General features: G+C 37.3%; 2 protein-coding genes and 1 long non-coding RNA gene across 3 annotated transcripts; 1 reads left to right on the top strand and 2 right to left on the bottom strand.

The window, feature by feature from the left end:
- The first annotated feature begins 1,707 nt into the window (after positions 1 to 1,707).
- On the top strand, positions 1,708 to 4,640 carry LOC113326650 (UDP-glycosyltransferase 79B30-like). Its single transcript, XM_026574346.1, has 3 exons — positions 1,708 to 1,967; positions 2,247 to 2,338; positions 2,843 to 4,640. Exon 3 carries the CDS (start codon positions 2,858 to 2,860, stop codon positions 4,229 to 4,231), a length of 1,374 nt encoding a protein of 457 aa, XP_026430131.1. The 5' UTR covers positions 1,708 to 1,967; positions 2,247 to 2,338; positions 2,843 to 2,857; the 3' UTR covers positions 4,232 to 4,640.
- Positions 4,641 to 14,835: 10,195 nt separating this feature from the next.
- LOC113326696 lies at positions 14,836 to 15,193 on the bottom strand. The gene is made up of 3 exons (XR_003348483.1): positions 15,171 to 15,193; positions 14,966 to 15,062; positions 14,836 to 14,878 (listed from the first exon to the last, which is right to left on the bottom strand). It is a non-coding gene; the product is annotated as an uncharacterized LOC113326696 (long non-coding RNA).
- Positions 15,194 to 20,598: 5,405 nt separating this feature from the next.
- Positions 20,599 to 22,012, bottom strand: LOC113326644. Its single transcript, XM_026574340.1, has 6 exons — positions 21,867 to 22,012; positions 21,603 to 21,736; positions 21,443 to 21,508; positions 21,142 to 21,216; positions 20,923 to 20,995; positions 20,599 to 20,807 (listed from the first exon to the last, which is right to left on the bottom strand). Exons 1-6 carry the CDS (start codon positions 21,927 to 21,929, stop codon positions 20,763 to 20,765), a joined length of 456 nt encoding a protein of 151 aa, XP_026430125.1. The 5' UTR covers positions 21,930 to 22,012; the 3' UTR covers positions 20,599 to 20,762.
- Between the last annotated feature and the right edge of the window lie 644 nt (positions 22,013 to 22,656).

The raw sequence follows: 22,656 nt of genomic DNA, 5'->3' as shown, positions 1-22,656 counted from the left end.
GATTGTTGGAGAAAGTACTAATAATGTAACTGAGAAGAAGATACTTAGCTCAAAATAATGTTGCTGATGTTGCTGCACAGAAAATGTAGAGGCACTAAACTACTCTGTCCTAAAGGCAATATCGCTGCCACTCCTCTGAGATGCTACAGCAGTTGGCGAGTCACCTCCAGGATACATACTACAGTTAGTACCCCTCAATGTAGCATACAATGAGGGTACCCTTAGAGCTTGGCAGAACTTAAAACAGTAGAAGAGATGTTTACAGAAAAACAGAGGGAGAGTAGAAGAGATGTTTCTCTGTGGTGTGTCAAATGAGCTCAAGACTCCTCCCTTATATAGTGTTTAACACGTTACAAACGAGAGGAAAAATGCATGCAACCAAACCATGCGTATGACAAAAATACTGGTAATGTTGGGTTAAAAACAGTGTTGCTTTTGTCAGGCTTAGAGCAGTGTGTTGTCAAGAAGCCAAGCCAAACATGTACGGACAAGAAACCCAAAACAAATACGTACAGACAAGAAAGCCAGGACAAACATGTGCAGACAAGGAAAGCAAGACAAACACGTACAGACAAAGAAGAAGATTCTTCTACATGTGTGTAAAACACGTACAAAAAGATAGGATCTAATGAACCCACACCAACACCCGACCGGACGGCGTGCTTCTATGCGAAGCACCGCGCGTACGGGAAAGGCAACCTTGCCCTAGTCTAAGCCTTCCCTCCAAGCACAAAAGTCTAATGACCCAAGGGCCATGCCCTTATAGCCAATTCTATGGTATTTATGTCTAAAACTCTTTAGATTTTAGTCAATGTGGGACTATTGTTTTATCTATTCAAAAGAAAAAACAATTAATGGGCAATAGGTCTAGGGATCAAAACATAGTCCATGGAAAAATTGGTAATTTTAAAGCGTTTTTTCTAACACATTATCTTGTAGTCGGACAATCAAATTGAAATGAGAAAAACATGATAGCTTGTCTGGTACAATAATGCGTGCATCTGGAAGGATATATCAAAATGAAATGAGAGAAACGTGATTGTTTATAAGTTCAGTTTTTTTTTCCTTAACTAAGAATGAGGGAGACTGAGATAGCTAATTAGTATAAGAAGATAAGGGACTGTATCAGTAGTATCTATCCTCGAGAACTATCAAAAAAAAAAATATCTTGAATTTTGAGTCGCAAACTACTCTATCGCAGTAGGTTCCCGTCATTTTCTTATCTCAAAACCATGTGATTAGTAATGTCGGTGGGGGCGGGAGTTTGAGTTTGAGATGAACTCAAACTCTTTCACTTGTTCCTACAACTTCATCTTTTCTGTATTGGGTTTTATATGTTGTTTGATCACTCCGGATCGGGTACTCCAGTCTCCAGATATACATCCATTTAATTTCAAATTGCCAATTCATGTTTAAATTAATTTCTACCAATTTTGCATGTGTCGACTAATATTTATTTGAAGGCAACAAATGTAAGAAAAAAAATGTAACGCAAGCCACATTTATTTGTTTGTCAAATTGTTTCAACATCTAGTTTTTTTAAAGGTTTTGGTGCATGGCTATAGAAGGCAACCAATGTACGTGACAGTAAAATATTATTTAAGAAAATATTTTAAACATGTCAATAGAACCTTGCTGATCAACTATAGTTCCGGAACTATATAAAAGAAAACTATAGGATCCTCTGAAATGGTAACCCCACGTGAAATTTGGTATCCCCACATCAATGATGCGGTAACTTACCATTCATTTATACCATAAGTAACGCTTATGAAATGGCCAAAAAAGGAGTCCTTTTTGATTCATGATAAGTGTTTATCCATTTTGAAAAATTTAACACCCACCTTTCTAAATATAGTACAACAAAACCCCATATTAATTCTCTGTTCACTGAGCTATCTATTTTTCTTAATGGCATCTGTGGGTCTTCTTTAGCTGTTGGTGGAATGTGAATGTTGCATCGAGGGGTAGTGATAGAAATTCAGTCAAATAAACTACCTACAATTTAGGATTCCTTTTACTGTTATTTTTTCTTTATTTTTTTTTAGATGAAATAATTCCTTTAACTGTTTCCTTTCCTAGTATTTCACGTTTTCAAAAATTGTTGCTTAATTGTAGGTGTTATTAGTTGTTTACCGGGTCTGGCATTGAGTTTGTTAGCCAGAGTTTACGAGTTGTAAGCCATTTTCATCTGAATACCGTTAAATTTTTGCCTCTCCACTGCTAAGTTCTTTCCTAACATTCAGATTGACGTTCTGGTGAGTTCGGAGTCCCTTTCACTTGAACACTATATCAAATTTCTTGGGAACTCTTTTATTGGAAGCAGCATTGTGTGCAAGTAAGTATTTTATATTCTTTGTGTTTCCTTTCTCTTGGTTCCCTAGTTACTACCTTATTGATGGTGATAATCAGCTTGCTTTGAAATCCTAGTTTAGTGGATTCAGGACTATGCATTCTTGTTGTAGATAGTAATAGCATTACTGAGTTTGTTTACTGCAAAAACTCAGTCTTAGTCATTAAGAAATTACTATCGGCTTGGTAATTTTTCAAAAAGAAAATCAGATTATTTCCTTTAGTAATAAGAATAACTTGATAGTTAGTTATGTTTATATCCGTTAATCATGTCTTTTTATAAAAATATTTTCTATACAATCTTTAGTTTGAGATTATTCAACTTCCAATTTATGTTACATTATACTCATACATAAGGGTAAAAGAATAATTAATATCCATCATTTTCTCTTTGTTTACTCAAAAATAATGTTTCATAATACTTGTTTAGAGAATGACTCAAGATCCATAAGCATTATTACGGTTTCGTGTTTGTTTGTTTACCTGACAGTATTCAAAGAGAATTATGACGATGAATGGTGGAGGCAGAATGCTGCACATAGTCATGTATCCTTGGTTTGCAATGGGTCATCTAACTGCTTTCCTTCACGCTTCCAACAAACTCGCAGCGAAAGGCCATAAAGTTTCTTTTATAATACCCACCAAAACACAATCCAAACTCAACTCGTTCAACCTTCATCCGAACCTCATCAGTTTCATTCCCTTAAATGTCCCATGCATTGATGGCCTCCCATCTGATGCAGAAACCACTGCAGACGTTACATACCCTTTGCAAACTCACCTTATGACAGCCATGGATCATACTGAGACCACCGTTGAATCCATCTTACTTGACCTTAAACCTGACTTCGTTTTCTTTGATTTTACTCATTGGATCCCAGCCCTAGCTCGTCGACTTGGTATCAAATCTATCCATTACTGCACAGCCAGTCCAGCAAGTATAGCTTACACATTGTCCCCAGAACGAGGGCATGAATCCACACCGAACCTGGAAGTTCCGCCTTTGGGCTTCCCACCCTCGGCTGTGAAGCTCCGCTCTTACGAAGCTAACGCAAGTGCTTCCTTTCGGAAGAAAGAGTTTGGTAGCGGTGTGTCGTTCCACGATCGTATGATGGCATCATTTAGCGATTGTGAGGCCATGGCTTTCAAAGCTTGTAAGGAGATGGAAGGACCCTTTTGTGACTATCTAGAAAGACAATTCAGAAAACCCGTTCTTCTAGCTGGACCTTTAATTCCCGAAACACCCACTTCCACTTTAGATGAGAAGTGGGACAAGTGGTTAGGTGGATTCAAGAAAGGATCAGTTGTCTATTGTGCACTTGGAAGTCAATCGGACTTGAATAAACATCAGTTCCTGGAAGTGGTTTTGGGTTTGGAACTTACTGGCTTACCGTTTCTGGCTGCACTGAAACCACCAACCGGAAATAATTCAGTCGAGGAAGCGCTTCCAGAAGGGTTTACAGACAGAGTTAAAGGGAGAGGAATTGTTGAGGGGAGATGGATTCAGCAGCAACTGATACTGAGTCACCCTTCCGTCGGTTGTTTTGTAACCCATTGTGGATCAGGCTCGATAACGGAGGCATTGGTTAATGACTGCCAGATTGTATTATTTCCACAGTTCGGCGACCAAATAATGAACGCGAGGTTGATGGCAGGGGATTTAAAAGTTGGAGTTGAGATTGAGAGAGGAGAGGAAGATGGTTGGTTTACCAAAGACAGTATCTGCAATTCTATCAAGTTAGTGATGGATGAAAATGGCGAAGTTTCTAACGAAGTTAGACTCCAACATGCTAAATGGAAAGAGTTTTTGCTAAAAGAAAATCTTGAATCCTCTTACACAGATGAATTCATCACCAAGCTTAAAGATCTGCTACAGTGACTGTCAGTGAGTGAGTTCTCACAAGTCGTAACAGATGATTCCTAGTATTATATTAGTACCGTCTTTGTGATTCTGTGTTTTATTAACTTTGTTGAATCAATAACAAGTGAACAAACATGTTCATTTCCATGAAAACGTGTTTGTAAGTGAAATAGAGCCGTGAAACTTTCTTCTACTTTTAAGTTCTTTCATTCGTTGTATGTGTGTACTACCTCAGTGTAACGTTATCCTTGTGATGCTCTTTCACAATCTCCAACATACACTACGAGGTTATAGAAAGGGAGCAATTGTGCCTCTATCTTCTTAGGTGTTGTCTCTTAGGCTCTTAGCTAACAGATTTCCGAGGAGTATGATTTCATATCTGTGTTTGGAAATGACAATAACGAGGAATGTAATTTTCCTAGTTTCTGTGGCGATTTTATTGAAAAAATCCGGGTGAAAAAAAGATATAAGCCTGTTTTTTTCGTGGGTTACAATTATATGTCCGTTTTTTTTTGAACATTGCAAATCTAGATTTTATTGAAAAAACGTTATCTACTTTTGGTGCCGTTAGTGTGGGGATAAAAAGACCTTTAAATCCTTCAACTCCTTGATACTTATTTAGCTCGTTGATTTTCTTCTTAACTCGGTGTACACGTCACCACCTGTACATCACCATTTGTTTGACACATGTCACTCTGGACTGGCCCCCACCACTTGTACTCCAGACCCTTACTCGACCGATCTAACCCATTATCATAAAACAAAAAATGAAAATGCGTGATAGAAGAAAACCCACTGTTGCAAACCTATAAACACACTTAAACCTATTCAATTCCACTGTGATGCGGTTCATAAAATAGTTCCCGAACTTCTCCATAAGCATTTTCATTTAGTATTGGGAGTAGCCAAACAGAACAGAGAGCCTTACCTTGCTATAGCCATTGAGTCAACAACTTGTAACCATCACCATTCACAATCTCTTTCGCCAGCACAAACACAATAGATCCTTCCAACAACAATTCTGATAGGTATCCATGTTGGCAAATAAGCTCATGAACAGATTTCATATAGAATTTATCCACCCAAAAGTAAAAGTATTCTCGAATATATTCTGCCAACTAGAACACCAGCTGCAACATCCATTCTGCATTCCATGCAAATTCTTCTCAGTAATGCTAATATGCGCCAACAAGCATATCATCTCCATCTAAGCCATACACCACCATTCCATTTTATTCAGCTCCTACGTCTGTTACATGACTTCAACTTAACTGCAATCAACTTCCTCCGCAGAACCCAGCTCACAACAACACTTCCAAATACCCATACTGTCATGTCTTCTCAGCTTAATTCAATTGTACCAAGTTTAAATCTACCAGTGACACAGACAAGCATCAAACCATTTAACACCTGAAGCAACAACATCACCAACACTTCTTTATCAGCTTGAACAGACCTACAATCTGTAATGTCAGCTCAAATCCCAGCAAACTGTTGGAGAAAATTACTAATAATGTAACTGAGAAGAAGATACTTAGCTCAAAATAATGTTGTTGATGTTGCTGCACAGAAAATGTAGAGGCACGTAAACTACGCTGTCCTAAAGGCAATATCGCCTGCCACTCCTCTGAGATGCTACAGCAGTTGGCGAGTCACCTCCAGGATACAACTACAGTTAGTACCCCTCAATGTAGCATACAATGAGGGTACCCTTAGAGCTTGGCAGAACTTAAAACAGTAGAAGAGATGTTTACAGAAAAACAGAGGGAGAGTAGAAGAGATGTTTCTCTGTGGTGTGTCAAATGAGTTCAAGACTCCTCCCTTATATAGTGTTTAACACGTTACAAACGAGAGGAAAAATGCATGCAACCAAACCATGCGTATGACAGAATTACTGGTAATGTTGGGTTAAAAACAGTGTTTCTTTTGTCAGGCTTAGAGCAGTGTGTTGTCAAGAAGCCAAGCCAAACATGTACGGACAAGAAAACCAAAACAAATACGTACAGAAAAGAAAGACAGGACAAACATGTGCAGACAAGGAAAGCAAGACAAAAACGTACAGACAAGATAGGATCTAATGAACCCACACCCGAACCCGAACCCGACCCGACCGACCGGACGGACGGCGGCGGCGTGCGTGCTTCTGTGCGAAGCACCGCGCGTACGGGAAAGGCAACCTTGCCCTAGTCTAAGCCTTTCCTCCAAGCACAAAAGTCTAATGACCCAAGGGCCATGCCCTTATAGACAATTCTATGGTATTTATGTCTAAAACTCTTTAGATTTTAGTCAATGTGGGACTATTGTTTTATCTATTCAAAAGAAAAAACAATTAATGGGCAATAGGTCTAGGGATCAAAACATAGTCCATGGAAAAATTGGTAATTTTAAAGCGTTTTTTCTAACAATCCCCCACATGAATGATAAAACATATCGACGAAATACGAGAAAACATAATACATCAATATTAGGCTAAGGTGTCCCAGAGATTGAACCTTAACATAGTGAGAGGTTACCGGAACTGCTTGTTGTTTCGGTGAACACAATGTCTTGCACCGTCAACAGTGAGTGCAATTCAGAAATAACAACCACACTTTGATGTCTCAAAAAAAAAAAAAAGCTGCCAAGCTCTTGCCGTTGTGCCCCTTTTGGCCGTGGGCTAAATCCCGGACTTAATGATGTCTCTAGAGAAAAAGCTCAAATTCTCATAGGAAGCGGCCCCACTTCCAACATCCACATAGGTGAGTCCATTAAGAGTGTCTTGCCACACTTCGCTTTAAGCAAAGCCATGGAACTCATTAAGATCTTGACAGATCATCCTAAAACATGCAGGAAGCACTATCATACGGTTACACCATAGGGAGGGACAAAGATAGTGCTTTCTCCCGACATCACCAAAAATTAGTTATCTCATTGAACCTTGATCTTGGAGATCCATTCACAAGGTTGAGTGTCCTTCATGGCGATTTATTCTATGAGCTTGAGTCCCATCCCCTTCGATGTGGATCTAACTACCTCTCTAGATAACCCTTTCGTCAAAGGATCTGCAATATTCTCTTTAGACCTTACAAAGTCTATAGAGATGATGCCAGTAGAGAGTAGTTGTTTCACTGTCTTGTGTCTTCTTCGAAGATGTATCGACTTTCCGTTGTATACACTATTCTTTGCGCATCCAATAGCAGCTTGACTGTCACAGTGGATTGCGATCGAAGACATAGGCTTGGGCCAGAGTGAAATTCCACCTAAGAAACCTCGTATCCATTCAGCTTCCTCTCCATCTTTCTCCAAGGCTATAAACTCATACTCCATGGTGGATCGGGCTATACATGTCTGTTTGGTAGACTTCCATGACACAGACGCACCACCAAGTGTGAAGATGTACCCACTAGTGGATTTGCACTCATCTGAGTCCGATATCTAGTTAGCATCACCATACCCTTCTAGCACAGCAGGATACTTCCCAAAACTTAAGCAATAGTTTGAAGTTCCTCTCAGGTACCGTAGAACTCTGTAGAGAGCATTCCAGTGATCCTGCCCAGGGTTGCAAGTGTACCTGCTTAATCTACTCATAGTATAGGCAATATCAGGTCTTGTACAGTTCATTAAATACATAAGACTGCCAATAACACGAGAATACTCAAGTTGATAAATACCCTCACCCTTGTTCTTTTTCAATTTGCAATTGGGATCATAAGGAGTAGTTGCAGGTTTAGCATTTTCATGATTAAATCTCTTAAGCACAGTTTCAAGATAATGAGATTGACTAAGACTATATCCATCAGACATCTTTCTGATTTTCATTCCTAAGATTACATCAGCAGGGCCTAAGTCTTTCATTTTAAAGTTTTCGTTAAGCATGCTTTTAGTGGTATTAATACTATCAAGGTTACTACCTAATATGAGCATATCATCAACATATAGGCACACAATAACATGAGAATCATCCACAGATTTAATGTAAACACATTTATCAGATTCATTAACCTTGAAGCCATTAGATATCATTACATGATTAAATTTTTCATGCCACTGTTTAGGTGCTTGTTTTAAACCATACAAAGATTTTTTCAGTTTGCATACTTTATCTTCAAAACCTTTCACAACAAAACCTTCAGGTTGGTCCATATAAATTTCTTCATTCAATTCACCATATAAAAAAGCAGTTTTAACATCCATCTGATGTATATGAAAATCATAAATAGAAGCAATAGAATTCAGCATCCGGATAGAAGTGATTCTAATGACCGGTGAATAGGTATCAAAGAAATCTAATCCTTCCTGTTGTCTGTACCCCTTAGCTACCAACCTAGCTTTGTGTTTTTCTATAGTTCCATCTGTTCTAAGTTTCCTTTTGAAGACCCACTTGCAACCTATGGTTTTACTACCAGGAGGTAAGTCTACAAGCTCCCAAGTTTCATTTTTTTGAATGGAATCCCACTCATTATTTGAAGCTTCTTCCCAGAAGGGAGCTTCCGGAGAAGTCATAGCTTCCTTATAGGTTTGGGGTTCATACTCTACCGTAAGAGTCACAAAATCTGGACCGAAACCTTTCTCGGTTCTGACCCTCTTACTTCTTCTAGGTTCGGTTTCAGCATCTAGAGACGGGGGTTGACTAGTCGAAGGAACATCTAAGAGATCATCGCGGACCCTTTTATGAGGTCCAGACCCTAAAGGGAAAATGTGTTCGAAAAACACTGCATCTCTGGATTCCATTATGGTGTTCTCACCAATTACCATGAACCTATAAGCACTAGTTTGCTCAGGATATCCTAGGAAAACACAATCTACAGTTTTAGGTCATAGTTTGGTTTTCTTGGAACGAGGAGTGGCCACCTTGGCCAAACACCCCCACACTTTAAAGTATGCATAGGACGGTTGTCTTCCTTTCCATAACTCATATGGAGTTTTGTCGGATTTCTTAAATGGAACTCGGTTCAAGATATAGCAAGCAGAGAGAATTGCTTCCCCCCACAGGTTCGAAGGTAGCCCTGAACTAGCTAACATAGCGTTCACCATATCTATGAGTGTTCGGTTTTTACTTTCAGCTACTCCATTCGACTCAGGTGAAGAAGGTGCAGTAGTTTCATGAATGATGCCATTAAGTTTGCAGAATTCTCCTATAGGTATCACATACTCACCGCCTCGGTCCGACCTAAGAGTTTTAATAGTAACACCTCTTTGGTTTTCTACTTCAAGTTTATATAATTTGAAAGCGTCTAAGGCTTCATCTTTACTTCTAAGAAGATAAACCTGACAGTATCTTGAGTGATCATCTATAAAAGTGATGTACCATTTTTTACCTCCTCTAGTTGGTGTTGATTTCAAATCTCCCAAATCTGAGTGGATTAGTTCTAGGGGAGTTGTACTACGTTCAACCTTTTTGTTAAAGGGTTTTCTAGCATATTTAGATTCAACACAAATTTCACATTTATGACCTCTGTCAAAGTTTATTTTAGGAATGCAGTCTAATTTAGCAATTCTTTCAATAGATTTGAAATTAACATGTCCTAGTCTATCATGCCAAACATGTGAGGAGTCACAAACATAAGCAGAAGAAGATGCATTATCATTCAATTTCAAAGAAAGTACACTAAGCTTAATCATGTTATCAGTGACATATCCTTTTCCTACGAAATCACCACCTTTAGAGATTACAACCTTGTTAGACTCAGCTACAAATTTAAAACCTTTCCCAAGTAAGATGGTTTCTGAGATAAGATTCTTGCATATGTCCGGGACGTGATACACGTCATTCAATGCGAGAGTTTTTCCTGAAGTGAGTTTCAATTCAACCTTGCCTTTTCCCACCACTTTAGAGGTAGAAGAGTTTCCCATAAACAATTTCTCATCGTCTCCTACTTTGTTATAGGAGGAGAAAGCATTTCAGAATTTACAGACATGCCTAGTGGCTCCAGAATCAAGCCACCAGTCTCTCACATTGGTCACATTAGAGACAAGGTTGACTTCAGACACCATGACAGTAAAATATCCAGAATCATCTACTACGTTTGCCTTATTTTTCTGTTTAGGATCATTTTTGGTCTTTTTAGGTGCCCTGCAATCTTTGGCCATATGACCAGTTTTCCCACAGTTATAGCAGTCGCCTTTGATGGTGTTTTTGGAGACACCACCCTTTGGCTTAAGATGGTTACCTTTGGAGTTACGTTGTTTGTTACGTTTACCAGTTTTGCTGGATTCTCCTTGCCTTTTCTTTGACGCAGCATTATCGTCCAGGACATGAGCTTTGTTGGACATGTCTTTGCTCAGCATCAGGATTTTGTCCTTGCAGCACAGAAGTTCCTCCACCTGGATCTTTTTCCCCAGCTCCACCATGGTGATTTCGCGATTCTTGTGTCGCAGCCTCCTCTTGTACTCGTTCCATGAGGGTGGTAGCTTTTCAATCACTGCAGATACTTGTAGAGATTCATCAATATGCATGCCTTCAACAAGAATTTCGTTGATGAGTAGCTGGAGTTCGACGAATTGTTCTATAACAGGCTTTTCATCAGTCATCTTATATTCCAGGAACCTAGCCACCAAGAACTTCTTGCTTCCAGCAGCTTCAGCAAGATATTTTTCTTCTTGGGCTTCCCATAAATCAAAAGCAGTAAAATTCTATTTTGCACATGTAATTTTTCCTAGTCCACCTATCCAGTCTATCTTCATAACCACGGTCATGAAGCCTTCTTGAGGGTCTTTCTAAGGCAACTTCATCTAGCCTTTGGTCTTTTAAGAAGAATAACATTTTGGACTGCCATCGTTTAAAGTATTTGCCACTAAACTTTGGGGGTTTGTCTATAGTACTCTTTCCCATGTTGTTACAAAAGAGGATATTGCCTTTAGATTGTTGGAGAAAATTACTAATAATGTAACTGAGAAGAAGATACTTAGCTCAAAATAATGTTGCTGATGTTGCTGCACAGAAAATGTAGAGGCACGTAAACTACGTTGTCTTAAAGGAAATATCGCCTGCCACTCCTCTGAGATGCTACAGCAGTTGGCGAGTCACCTCCAGGATACAACTACAGTTAGTACCCCTCAATGTAGCATACAATGAGGGTACCCTTAGAGCTTGGCAGAACTTAAAACAGTAGAAGAGATGTTACAGAAAAACAGAGGGAGAGTAGAAGAGATGTTTCTCTGTGGTGTGTCAAATGAGCTCAAGACTCCTCCCTTATATAGTGTTTAAGACGTTACAAACGAGAGGAAAAATGCATGCAACCAAACCATGCGTATGACAGAATTACTGGTAATGTTGGGTTAAAAACAGTGTTTCTTTTGTCAGGCTTAGAGCAGTGTGTTGTCAAGAAGCCAAGCCAAACATGTACGGACAAGAAACCCAAAACAAATACTGACAAGAAAGCCAGGACAAACATGTGCAGACAAGGAAAGCAAGACAAACACGTACAGACAAGAAAGCCAATACAAACATGTGCAGACAAAGAAGAAGATTCTTCTACATGTGTGCAAAACACGTACCAAAAGTTTCAGCAAAAAGATAGGATCTAATGAACCCGCACCCGCACCCGAGCCCTAGCCCGACCCGACCCGACCGACCGGACGGACGGACGGTGGCGGCGTGCTTTTGTGCGAAGCACCGCGCGTACGGGAAAGGCAACCTTGCCCTAGTCTAAGCCTTCCCTCCAAGCACAAAAGTCTAATGACCCAAGGGCCATGCCCTTATAGCCAATTCTATGGTATTTATGTCTAAAACTCTTTAGATTTTAGTCAATGTGGGACTATTGTTTTATCTATTCAAAAGAAAAAACAATTAATGGGCAATAGGTCTAGGGATCAAAACATAGTCCATGGAAAAATTGGTAATTTTAAAGCGTTTTTTCTAACACCAACAACCATCCAGTTCCACCCGCAATCAATATTGTGAACATCAAAACCTATCTCGCTTCTTCAATCACCAACAGTACCACCAATATCCATGTAAAACATCTCATATAAACCAATTTCATCCACCAATACCATCAATTATTCAACCACTCTATAAATCCATACTCCTTCTGCAATCCTTGTGCAAGCATCAAATTCTTCTCATCTTCCTACACAGAGACAATCACAACCACGACCCGTGTCTTACCATTTTCAATTTTAAATCAACAGAGAACCTTAAATCGAACCAACTCATTCTTTGTTCATCCATTTGTAGGACAACAGTAACATCAATTCTTCCTAAACACCCAAGAAATCACAACATAAATTACTCAATTTCATCACAGATTCGAAAAAATCTTCATTTCAGCTGTACCACTATCAATATATTTCTTCTTCTTTACCTGAATTCCATCAGGACCCTTCGAGCACATCTGCAAACTTGAATCTAACCTCAACCCGACCTTCTATTCTTCAATACTAGCAACCAATAGTAAACCCATCACCAGATTTTAGCAGAAAACCTAAATCAACTTCAGATCACCTTCTTCTTATCGATTTGCTTCATTTCTAACACCAACAACTTGAATTTCTTCTTGTGATCTCAGTGACTTTAACGAACACAATCCAAGCTTCTCAATCACTTAAATCGATCAAATTTAACTCAAACAAATCTGATCAAATTCAACTTCAATTCAATAATAAACAATACTGATCATTGAAAAAAATTAACTGAATAGATAATCAAATTCGGAGATCAAGTCAACGAAGAAGTTGAATTATATACCTTATAAAGTCATAGTTTTTCGGGTTTTTTTTTTTTTTTTCCTGTTTCTCAGAGTCGTAAAGAAAGAAGGGAATTTTAATAAAGTGCCACACTTCCTATTTCATGTTTAAGAAAATGCCACCGTTTTTTTCAAAGTTTATTAAATGCCACACTCTTGACTTTTTCCTCACGTTTTTTTGAGAAAACAGTTAACTGGCGTTAGTATCCGTTAGTGCATATGTGGCATTAAATCAGCAGCGTAAAATGACATTAAAGCCCCTGAATCAGTAACTGGAACGAGTTAGCCAATGATTGAGCAGAGAGTTAACTCGCGACTCGGTGCAGTGAAGAAAACGGGTTAACCTGGAACGAGTTAGCCGCTGCATAAACAAGAATGCTACAAAGAACAATGCAAATCAGAAATGCATCTGAGAATATGTAAAAATTAACTTGAAAAGACAATTAACATGTAATCTGAAAATTAGTTCTAACTAATATCATTTTCATTCATAAAGCAAGATTATCCCATCAAAATAAAACTGATTTCCGGTACATATACATGTCCATACCAGAATCAGTGTCTAAAGCAACCAAAAAAACTAACCATCAATTAGATACTTGTCCACAAAATATCTAAAACAAACAATAAAGCACACACACTTCTACTTCCTAGTCTTCTTAGCCTTGGTTTGCTTTCCCTTTGTGACAGAAAGATGTTGACTGACAGATCCAATACCAGCAAAATTCTGACTGAAATTTTGATTATCTTGTGTAGATCCATGAGTGTTAGGTCCTGCTACTGGTCTTCCTTGAGTGCTAGGTCCTGCAGATGACTCACCAACAAAAAATGATGTACCTCTGGATCTGTTCACCTTGGCTTTACCCCTTGCAGTGCTACTTTTAGGCTGATCTCTCTGTGTGAAGGTGCAGTTTGCAGCATCATACTCAGTGCTTGGCTTGAATCCAGTTTGGTTTTTACCAACATCACCACCAGCACAGGTTCTCTTGTTGTGGCCATCAATAGATCCACATTTTCCACACTTCCTTTTTTTCACCACAGTTTCAGGTTCATCATAACTTCTCTTTCTCTTCTTTGCTGTCTTCCAGTTTTTCTCTGATAAGGAGGAGGGTTTACGTTGACGTTCATGGTTGCCTGCCAGAAGAAGAGAAAACAAATGAGAAAGTTAAAGTAATGAAACCCTAAAGGGTTTGATTCTTAAATAGGGAAAAGAGAAAAATAAATAACTAATATCTTGAAAAGTAAATGCACCACATTCAATAAAGTTTATAAATTTACCTTATCTTCCCATAACCTTTCAGTTATGTCTTCTAAGGGTGTGACAGCATTTGCATATGTGGTCCTATAATACTCCACAGAATAGTAAGGAGCACAATAACTGTTCAATCAATAAAACAAAGGTGTGTCAGTGTACAAGGAACAATAAATAATACAAACCACTTACAAAAACAAAAGTAAATGAATGATACAAAAAAAGTAATTGAATAATACAAACCACTTACTCTTTCCAGTTTGGCCTCAGCAGTTTCAATGCACATACAACATGTTGACAAGGGAATCCCCTTAGCTGCCGTTGCAAACAAGTGCATTGTTTGTCTATAATATTCACTGTGAATATTTTCTTGGTGATCACATTAGTTACCAAATAAACTTTTCCAACCACACTGCCTTCTGTATCAAACTTTCCAACCAAGTCAAGCATCTTATTTATCAATTTAACAGCAGCAGGGACCAAACCATTTTCATTCCACTTAGCAGATTCTTCCCTTCTCTTAAATAACAAACCCATGACTAACTGACCATACATCATGCCTAGTTGGATTATAGGTTTATCTCTCATATTAGAAGCCATGGAATTAAAAGATTCAGAGAAGTTGTTATTCATATGCTCACAACAGCTAAGGGGATCAAAATAGGCCCTAGACCAAGTACTTGGATCTTCTTTCCTAAGATATCCACCAGCATCAGCATTTTCTTTGCATATACTGTCAAAGTGCTCCTAATTGCAAAACAATCACAATTTTATATATAACCTACAAACTAACAATCAAGAAACATAGGGGATTTTAACAAAAGAGGCACAAACCTGAAAATGCTTTACTTTGTATGCTTTGCATGCATTCCACAATGAGCTGTGCAAGGTTGGTGCCTTGTAGTATTTCTTGAAGTTCTTGTATAAGTGCCTGCATATGCAAATAAAGAGTTAGTACTTCTTCAAGTTCTTGAACCAATAGAAAAACACATACACAATGTAAACTACTGTAAAAAAACAAGGGACTAAACTTAATTACCTGAAACAATATCTAACTCTTGCACCGGGGAAAACCTTAGGAACAGCTTCCAACAAGCCTTTCTGCCTATCGGAAATAAAGGTAATTCTGCCAGCATGATGTGCATTGATTGCTGGAGCCAAATCCTTGAGGAACCCAGTCCAGTTCTCCTTAGTTTCACTCTGACAGACCTTAATGCCTAAAGGCACAAGATTATTCTGACCATCAAGTGCTGTTGCAGCCATTAGAACACCACCACGCTTTCTAGTTATATGGCATGCATCTAACCCTATGACTGGTCTTCCCGCTTTCTGAAATCCTCTCATTGGTGCAGCAAATGAAATAGTCATGCTCATGAATTCCTTATCTGCACTTTAAGTAACCAAACTATGTAACTAACTGAGCATAACTTACAAATAAATAAAGGGAAGAGCATAAATAAGATGTACTGAACATAATGTTACCTTTTTTTCGATAACTGTATTTAGCAACTGACCCTGGATTAGTATGAGCCACCATTGCACAAAAGATGGGTACATCCTTGTAGCTGTCATCATAATTACCAAACAGATCTTCTAAAAGAAGATTTCTTGCTTTCCATGCACAAATATATGGTATATCTATGTTATGAGTAACAAAAAAGTCTCTTGCTATATGTCTAGGCTTTGGAATTAAGGCCCCACCTGTCTCCTTTAACTTCTCATGTACCACTTCTTTTACAAACTCAGGATTGGCAGATCTGTTAAAACTCTTTGGATTTCCAACACAAGTATGTTCTAGATTAACCTTCCTAACAATTAAAGTAGGCTCATGCCTTTTTATGCTAGCATTTACAAACCACTGACATCATACTCTTCCCTAAACCTACATCTGACTCTTAATCTAGATTTGTCACTCTTGTAAACAGTGTACTGATAATTATTTTTTACACAGTAACTCCTAAGATGTTTCTTAAATGCCTTCTTGTTATTAAAAGCATACTTTACCTCAATCTTTGTAGGATCAACATGAGCCACCTCTTCTTCTACAGGGAATAAGGGTTCTTCTTCTTCATCACTGTGCATATTGAAGTCTTCTTTCTAGTTCTTGTAATCAAACTTCGCTTTCACATCTTTATCATTTATTGCTTCAAGACAATCATTATTATCATTACTCCCACCATCATTAGAAACTGCAATTAACAAACAACATCAAAGTGTTAGTACATTTAAAGAAAGGGGAAATAGACAATAAGTTATAAACATGAAAGGGTTAATACTTCAATACCTTCTTCATCATCTTCTTCACCGCTGCTTGAATCACTACTTTCATCTCCAACTTTATATGTCTTGACAATATCTTCATAATCAATATCATCCTCTTCATCACTGTCATATATTGGTGGAGCATTTGGGTCTTCAATGGGGTAACATTCATCCACAGTAGTGTTCTCTAACACCACATTCTCCTCATCATCATCACTGATGACCCCTGCATCATTGTTGTTCACTGCATCAATCTGGTTCACTGCATCAGTATTCTTGACTGCATCAACCCAGTAATCATGGTTAAAGTTTTCAGTCACTTGAATTGGTACACTGCTAGAACCCACAACACTGGCTTGACTAACGAAAGAATAACCCTGAGATTCCATTTCATTTAACAGATCCACAAACAATTTCCTAGATACTCCTCCATTTGAGTTTTCAAACTTTGACTGAGCTTGCAACCTTGGTGATCTCCTTACAGTCTTTTCTGGTGATCTCCTTACAAACTTTTCCTTTGAAACTGGCTTTTTAGCAATCCTCTTATGGGACTTCTTTGGAGTCTCATCAATTACTGTCACTGGTGTTCCATTGCAGCCTCAATGAAGTCATTGTCATTACCGAATTCAGAATTTAATATCTTCAAATGTAAACATATAAATCCTTTATCATCAGGTACTGCATGCTCCCAGAACTTAAACAAGTCCTCATTACTATCCATAATCTCATGCAAACATGGTTCTATCATCCAATATAAACTAGGAATTTCATTTTCAGAAAGGCGCAACTTAACACGCAATATCTGCTCAAATTCCTTGAGGTCAAATTTTTCTCTATCCATGTGAGGCAAGAACAAAGTCATATTATTGTCCATAACCAAGACGATGATGTCTCTATATGGATAATATGTTTCATCACTGCATCATAAGTAAACAAATAAACTTCAGTAAACCCACAGATTTCTAAGCACTGAAATCCAACAATTTAAACCCTAATCATACAAATTCCAAAATTTAATCCCTACTTACATTACATATCAAACAATCAAACCCTAATTAAAAATAAACTTCAGAAATTGAACTCATGCTTCGAATCACTATGAACTTTACTGAAACAACCAAACCCTAATGAAAAATCAGAAAACAATCAAACCAAACATCCACTCATGCTTCGATTCAAAATCCTAAGATGCAACAACATCGATTTAAGTAACAAAATGAAAAGAAGACAAAAGGAAGATGAAGAAAGAGATGGGTTTCTTCAGAAATCGAGAATAACGAAGTTAGGGTTTTAGTAAAACATACTACTGGTTGTTCTTCCCGTTCTTCTTCTTCTTCATCTTGAACTTTGCTGAAACCCTTTACTCAGATTCACAACCTAAACCAAATCCCTTTGTAGAACCCTAGTTTTCTCTAACCTAAGTTTCTCCGCTGGAAAAGAGAGACACGGAGAGAACGAAATGAAAAATGAGAAAGTAAAAAACTTGGTGTGGTTTCATTTCCGTGAAGGATAGGATAGTAAATTAAAACACTACAGTGTAGTAATCTCATGAAGCTAATCTTGAGCCGTCGATATATAGACAGGTGTAAGAATCTTGACCTGGTCAGCGAACTTTTGACCAATTAGGTGGGTCCAGACGGAAACACTAACAGTTGTGGCATTTAATAAACTTTGAAAAAAACGGTGGCAGTTTCTTAAACATGAAATTGGAAGTGTGGCAGTTTGTTAAAAATCCCAAGAAAGAACAAGAGAAGAAGAAAGAAAAAATGAGACGACGAGATAATCTCGAGAATTTTCAACGGAAGATTTTACTGAGGAGACCAATTATGCACGTGCCTATCCATAAAATACGTGTGATCTTATTTTCCATAATCCAATCCGTTGAATTTCCCCTGGGTTCCCCTATTATAAGATCAAACATCAGTAGTCATACACGTGTCTAAAGGGTATATGAGTAATTTGGATGTCATTATCTCATCTCATATGAGGATAAATTGACCGAAATATTGATAAAAGTATCGGATTTGGATGGAAACATGAATGAAGACCTGGATTTGTAAAGTTGAAAAAAACAGACCTATGGTTGTCTATCGGGCGAAAATCATGCCTATATCTGTTTTATAATCCAAAAAATCCCGTATGGCATATGGGACTCCTCTCATATTATTGACGATTGAGATGAGTGGATCATTTTTTTAGCCCCTCGGACATAACTCTAAGTTCTTAAACCATATTTTGAGGTTCGTACAAAAATATTTCGTTGATCTATAATCGTTTTAAAGTCTAAGGGCCTAATTAACGTTGAAAACCCGTTTTCTAGCTAAGTTAGGTTTGCCGAAGACTTATTATTATTAACGGTAGGATCTTAGACTTCCCATGAGACTAAAGACAAACCGATACTCAGTAATCAGTATCCAACTCCGAGATCATCAATTCCTGCTCTTCAGTAGACATTCCATCGACATCGGTCTCCATCTATCCTATGATAAGCAATGTGATGTTTATTTTTTCCATTACTTTGTTTATAGTCATATCTAAATACTATGATATCCAAATGAAGGGAAAAGCATTGGATATCCTAGATTTTCTCTGTGTGATGCGCAACATCTCATTAATGCCGTTGTGCTTTGTTTGTGTTCATCGATGTACCCGAGTTCTTACGAAAGTGGAAACTTAAAATATGTATCAAGCCTTTTGTTTACTTGAAATATTATGTTCCGTTTCCTATACGGTGGGTTATGTGGTTGGAAAGAAATCATATTCTAATTGCCAAAAAAACAAATAAGAAAAAAATTGAACTATTTTATTATAGACATTAAAGCAGTGAACTTAACTGGTCCATCAATGTTGTTTTATTTAGGAATATCAAGTTTGAGGATTTTATTTTTCATTAGAGCATCCGCAATGGACGGCTAAACCCAAAATTTTGATCCAGAAACCACACGCAGTCGAACGGATTAAAGAGTAAAAACCAGACCAAACCCAAATATCAGACTATATTTGGTCGAGCGAAGTTGAAATGTTCATTTATTAACAGGCGAGCTTTTAAGTTACGTTTGAGTTGAAGCGGACGTATATTTTCCGTCCGTGTAGTGAGGCGTACATATAAGTTACGTCTCAGTGAGGCGCATGTATAAAGTGATCCTGATGACTGATGGGGAGGATGTATAAAGTGATCCCGATGTATACTTTTTCCCAAGCGAACATTATATGTGTTCTCGACCAAATTTACTCTTCCACCCTAGTGTAACACCACAGACTAAACCAAATTTTTTTAGTTTTTTTGGTTTTTGGTCTTTAGGCGAGTTTGTTTGGAGTGTAATTTTGTTTTAAGCTCTCTATGCCCGTTGTTCATCTCTTGTTATATCTTGTGATGGTGCTATCTTAACACCCTTTCTTGTTTTTATCTATGGTTTAATGGAGGTTTTTGGTTATTAGTTTAAGTTTTAAGATAATATGGATGTTCTCGAACGACGAAACATTCATCTTTGTTATCTCCGGCGATGAAATCTTCATCATAATTTATTCGGCGACGGAAGCTACAGAGATGATTTTTTTTGAAGAGGGAATCTCGATATCTTGTTACAAGAGATTTGAGCGAATCACTCATATTTTGGGAGCACATGTTTCTGTAGAAGAAATTCAAACAAAATGGTTCAAATTTAATTCCAAAGAGAACCAATCTTCCTCCGATTTATTCGGATCTTATTCATACTTGCATTTGTCTTACGCTGATAATCCTTCTGTTTCTCTTGTTGGATTTTTCGGTGTTGTTCTCTTACTGTATGATCTTGTTTTTTCCTATTCTCTTATTTTCGATCTTAAACTCCGTGTTTATCAAAAAAAAAAAATCAGAGAAAATAACACTTAAATGTAATAAGATTTTCTTTCTCTTTATTAGAGAAAAAATGGAAATAGAAGCATGGTCCTCTTTTTGATATTAGGAGAGAAAAGAGAGAATAAACTGGCCCATCAATATATGGATTAGTAAACTCATAACATATGACTTTCCATGAAAACAGGCGTATGTTGTTGGTATAAAGATATTTTTTCGGAAGTGAGGGAATACTACAAGCAGCCGCTGTAGATTGGCGTCTATGGTGCTTTGGCACATTTTTGAAACTAATTGATTTTGGCACATGGTATAGAATAATGTTTCATGATTTATATCACTTGCCACTTCGACAACACGATTAAATCACCCGATACAAACCGATATTTTATTCATTACTGAAGCCAAAACATATTCAGCTTTCACCAAAAGAGGAAACGGTACTAAGTTTTCCTCGGATTTTTTATTGAGACAACGGGAAGTTGCAAACTTTCAGCCATTTTTCGACAAAGGAGAATTAATTATTGCGCATAATATCTAATCTTGTGGTGGTGTAGACAATATGCGGATATCCCGGTTCAGCTGCACATCCATGAAGATAAGCACACAACAGAAAAAAAAATGAATCAAGAAAAGCTCTTAATTTCCTTGATACTCAAGAATGAAGAATTATAACTATGCACTTATTAATTGTCACCTCAATGATTTCCTTCAATTCAGCTTTTATGCGACCGAATTCACGTTTGATATGTGTCAATGCCCTCTCACACCTAATGAAAAACATCGAAATGGAGTAGTGATATCAGTGAAAGAACGATAAAAGAAATCGAATTTTATACGTATTTTGAATATTTTTACTGGAAGTAAATAACAAGGTACACAAATAAATCAAAAAAATGCAAACTTAAGTACGTACCCATCTACGCTGGACTGTTGTTCGATGGCTTTCATGAACTCAGTACACGCAAGAGTTACTTTCTCACAGCCAACACTGTAGCGCCCAACACCCATCTCAGAAAATGATCCAACTTACGAATGCAATCGATTTTTTGTATGATTCATGTTAAGCTAAAGTATATAAACTACCCTTTTGTACAGTTTTTTTTTCTTTTTTCTCTACATTCCAACTTAGGTGGTGCTTTTTCTTGTAACCCTAATTTTTTGGTTTAATATATTGTTTTTTATCGAAAAAAAAACTGCCCTGATGATATACGCACCTAAGGCTGCTCTCTTTTATTTGCCTAACTAGGCTTTTAAGTGCGCGGATATTCATTTGAGGGTTCCTGCAATTTTATGGGAATAAGATCTGTTAGTGAACCAAAAATGAGACTGATAATTAAGAAAACTAGTTGTTTGTTCCTGATTTATATTACGTACATATAGAGGTCATCGATTTTGGTCAACCTCTCTGTCATATCATAACTGTAAATTTGCAGCACATCGACCATAAACTCTGGTTCCTCGCCACATAATTTGCTCACCATTTCATCCTGCATCTTTCCGAACGTTCCCTGCATTCATCAAAAAAGAGAGTATAGCAATCACCGATGACGATTCAACATTTCAATAAGAAAATCTAAAATCCATGTCAAAAAGAAGATGAATGGCTAATGAATGAAGAAATTTATCTTTTACACGTACATCCTCGCGATTCTTTGTCATGAGTTGATCAAGTTCATTTTTGAGGGTCTGTAACATCGGCATTTTTCTCTATGAGATGATATCAAAGATAAATACGAAACCGAATTAAGAGAATTGCTTGATGCATATGAAGAAGAAGAAGAAGGAGAGCTTATATACAGTTTTTTTGCATTTAAAACCCTTTAAAGAGAAGATTTTATATGTTTCATGATCTAGTTGAAGATTTTATCAACTATATTAAATGTTATTGCTTGAGAAGGATTCTATAGCTAGATCTCATATTGCAAAAGCAGTTGCCAGTTGCAATTGATTATCTTTTGTAGATTTTATATGGCAAAAAGCAATTTGCTACTTGTAAATGAGAATCTTTTACAGAATTAACCATTGATTTGAAAATATGGGCCGGGCTCAGTGATTAATGACAAAGTTCACCGTATAGATTATGGTGTTTTTTTCTTTCTTTCTGAAACTCATGTGACTCAAAAATTACTGTATTACTAAGTAGAACTAGTTTTTCACTCGTACTACGTACGGGTATGTTTCTCGCTTATAATAAATTTGATCTCTGCTTTGAAATTTATTTACAAAAAACTAATAAAAGTCAATAAACTGATGATGCTAAGAACTAAAAAATCATCTGTTACTTAATGGCCTTTTTCTTATTTTATTTATCTTTGCACAAATCTAAATCTTTTTAAAATGGAAATTACCAAATTCAGAACAAATTAAAATTCATATAACATAGAGAGAATATTAAATATTCCCTCTATCCAGTGTAGATGAAGGTCTA

This window comes from Papaver somniferum, unplaced genomic scaffold (assembly GCF_003573695.1).
Source record: "Papaver somniferum cultivar HN1 unplaced genomic scaffold, ASM357369v1 unplaced-scaffold_10, whole genome shotgun sequence".
NCBI classification, from domain to species: Eukaryota; Viridiplantae; Streptophyta; class Magnoliopsida; order Ranunculales; family Papaveraceae; genus Papaver; species Papaver somniferum.
The sequence above is the reverse complement of the archived record's forward strand: the minus strand, read 5'-3'. Positions and strand labels throughout refer to the sequence as shown.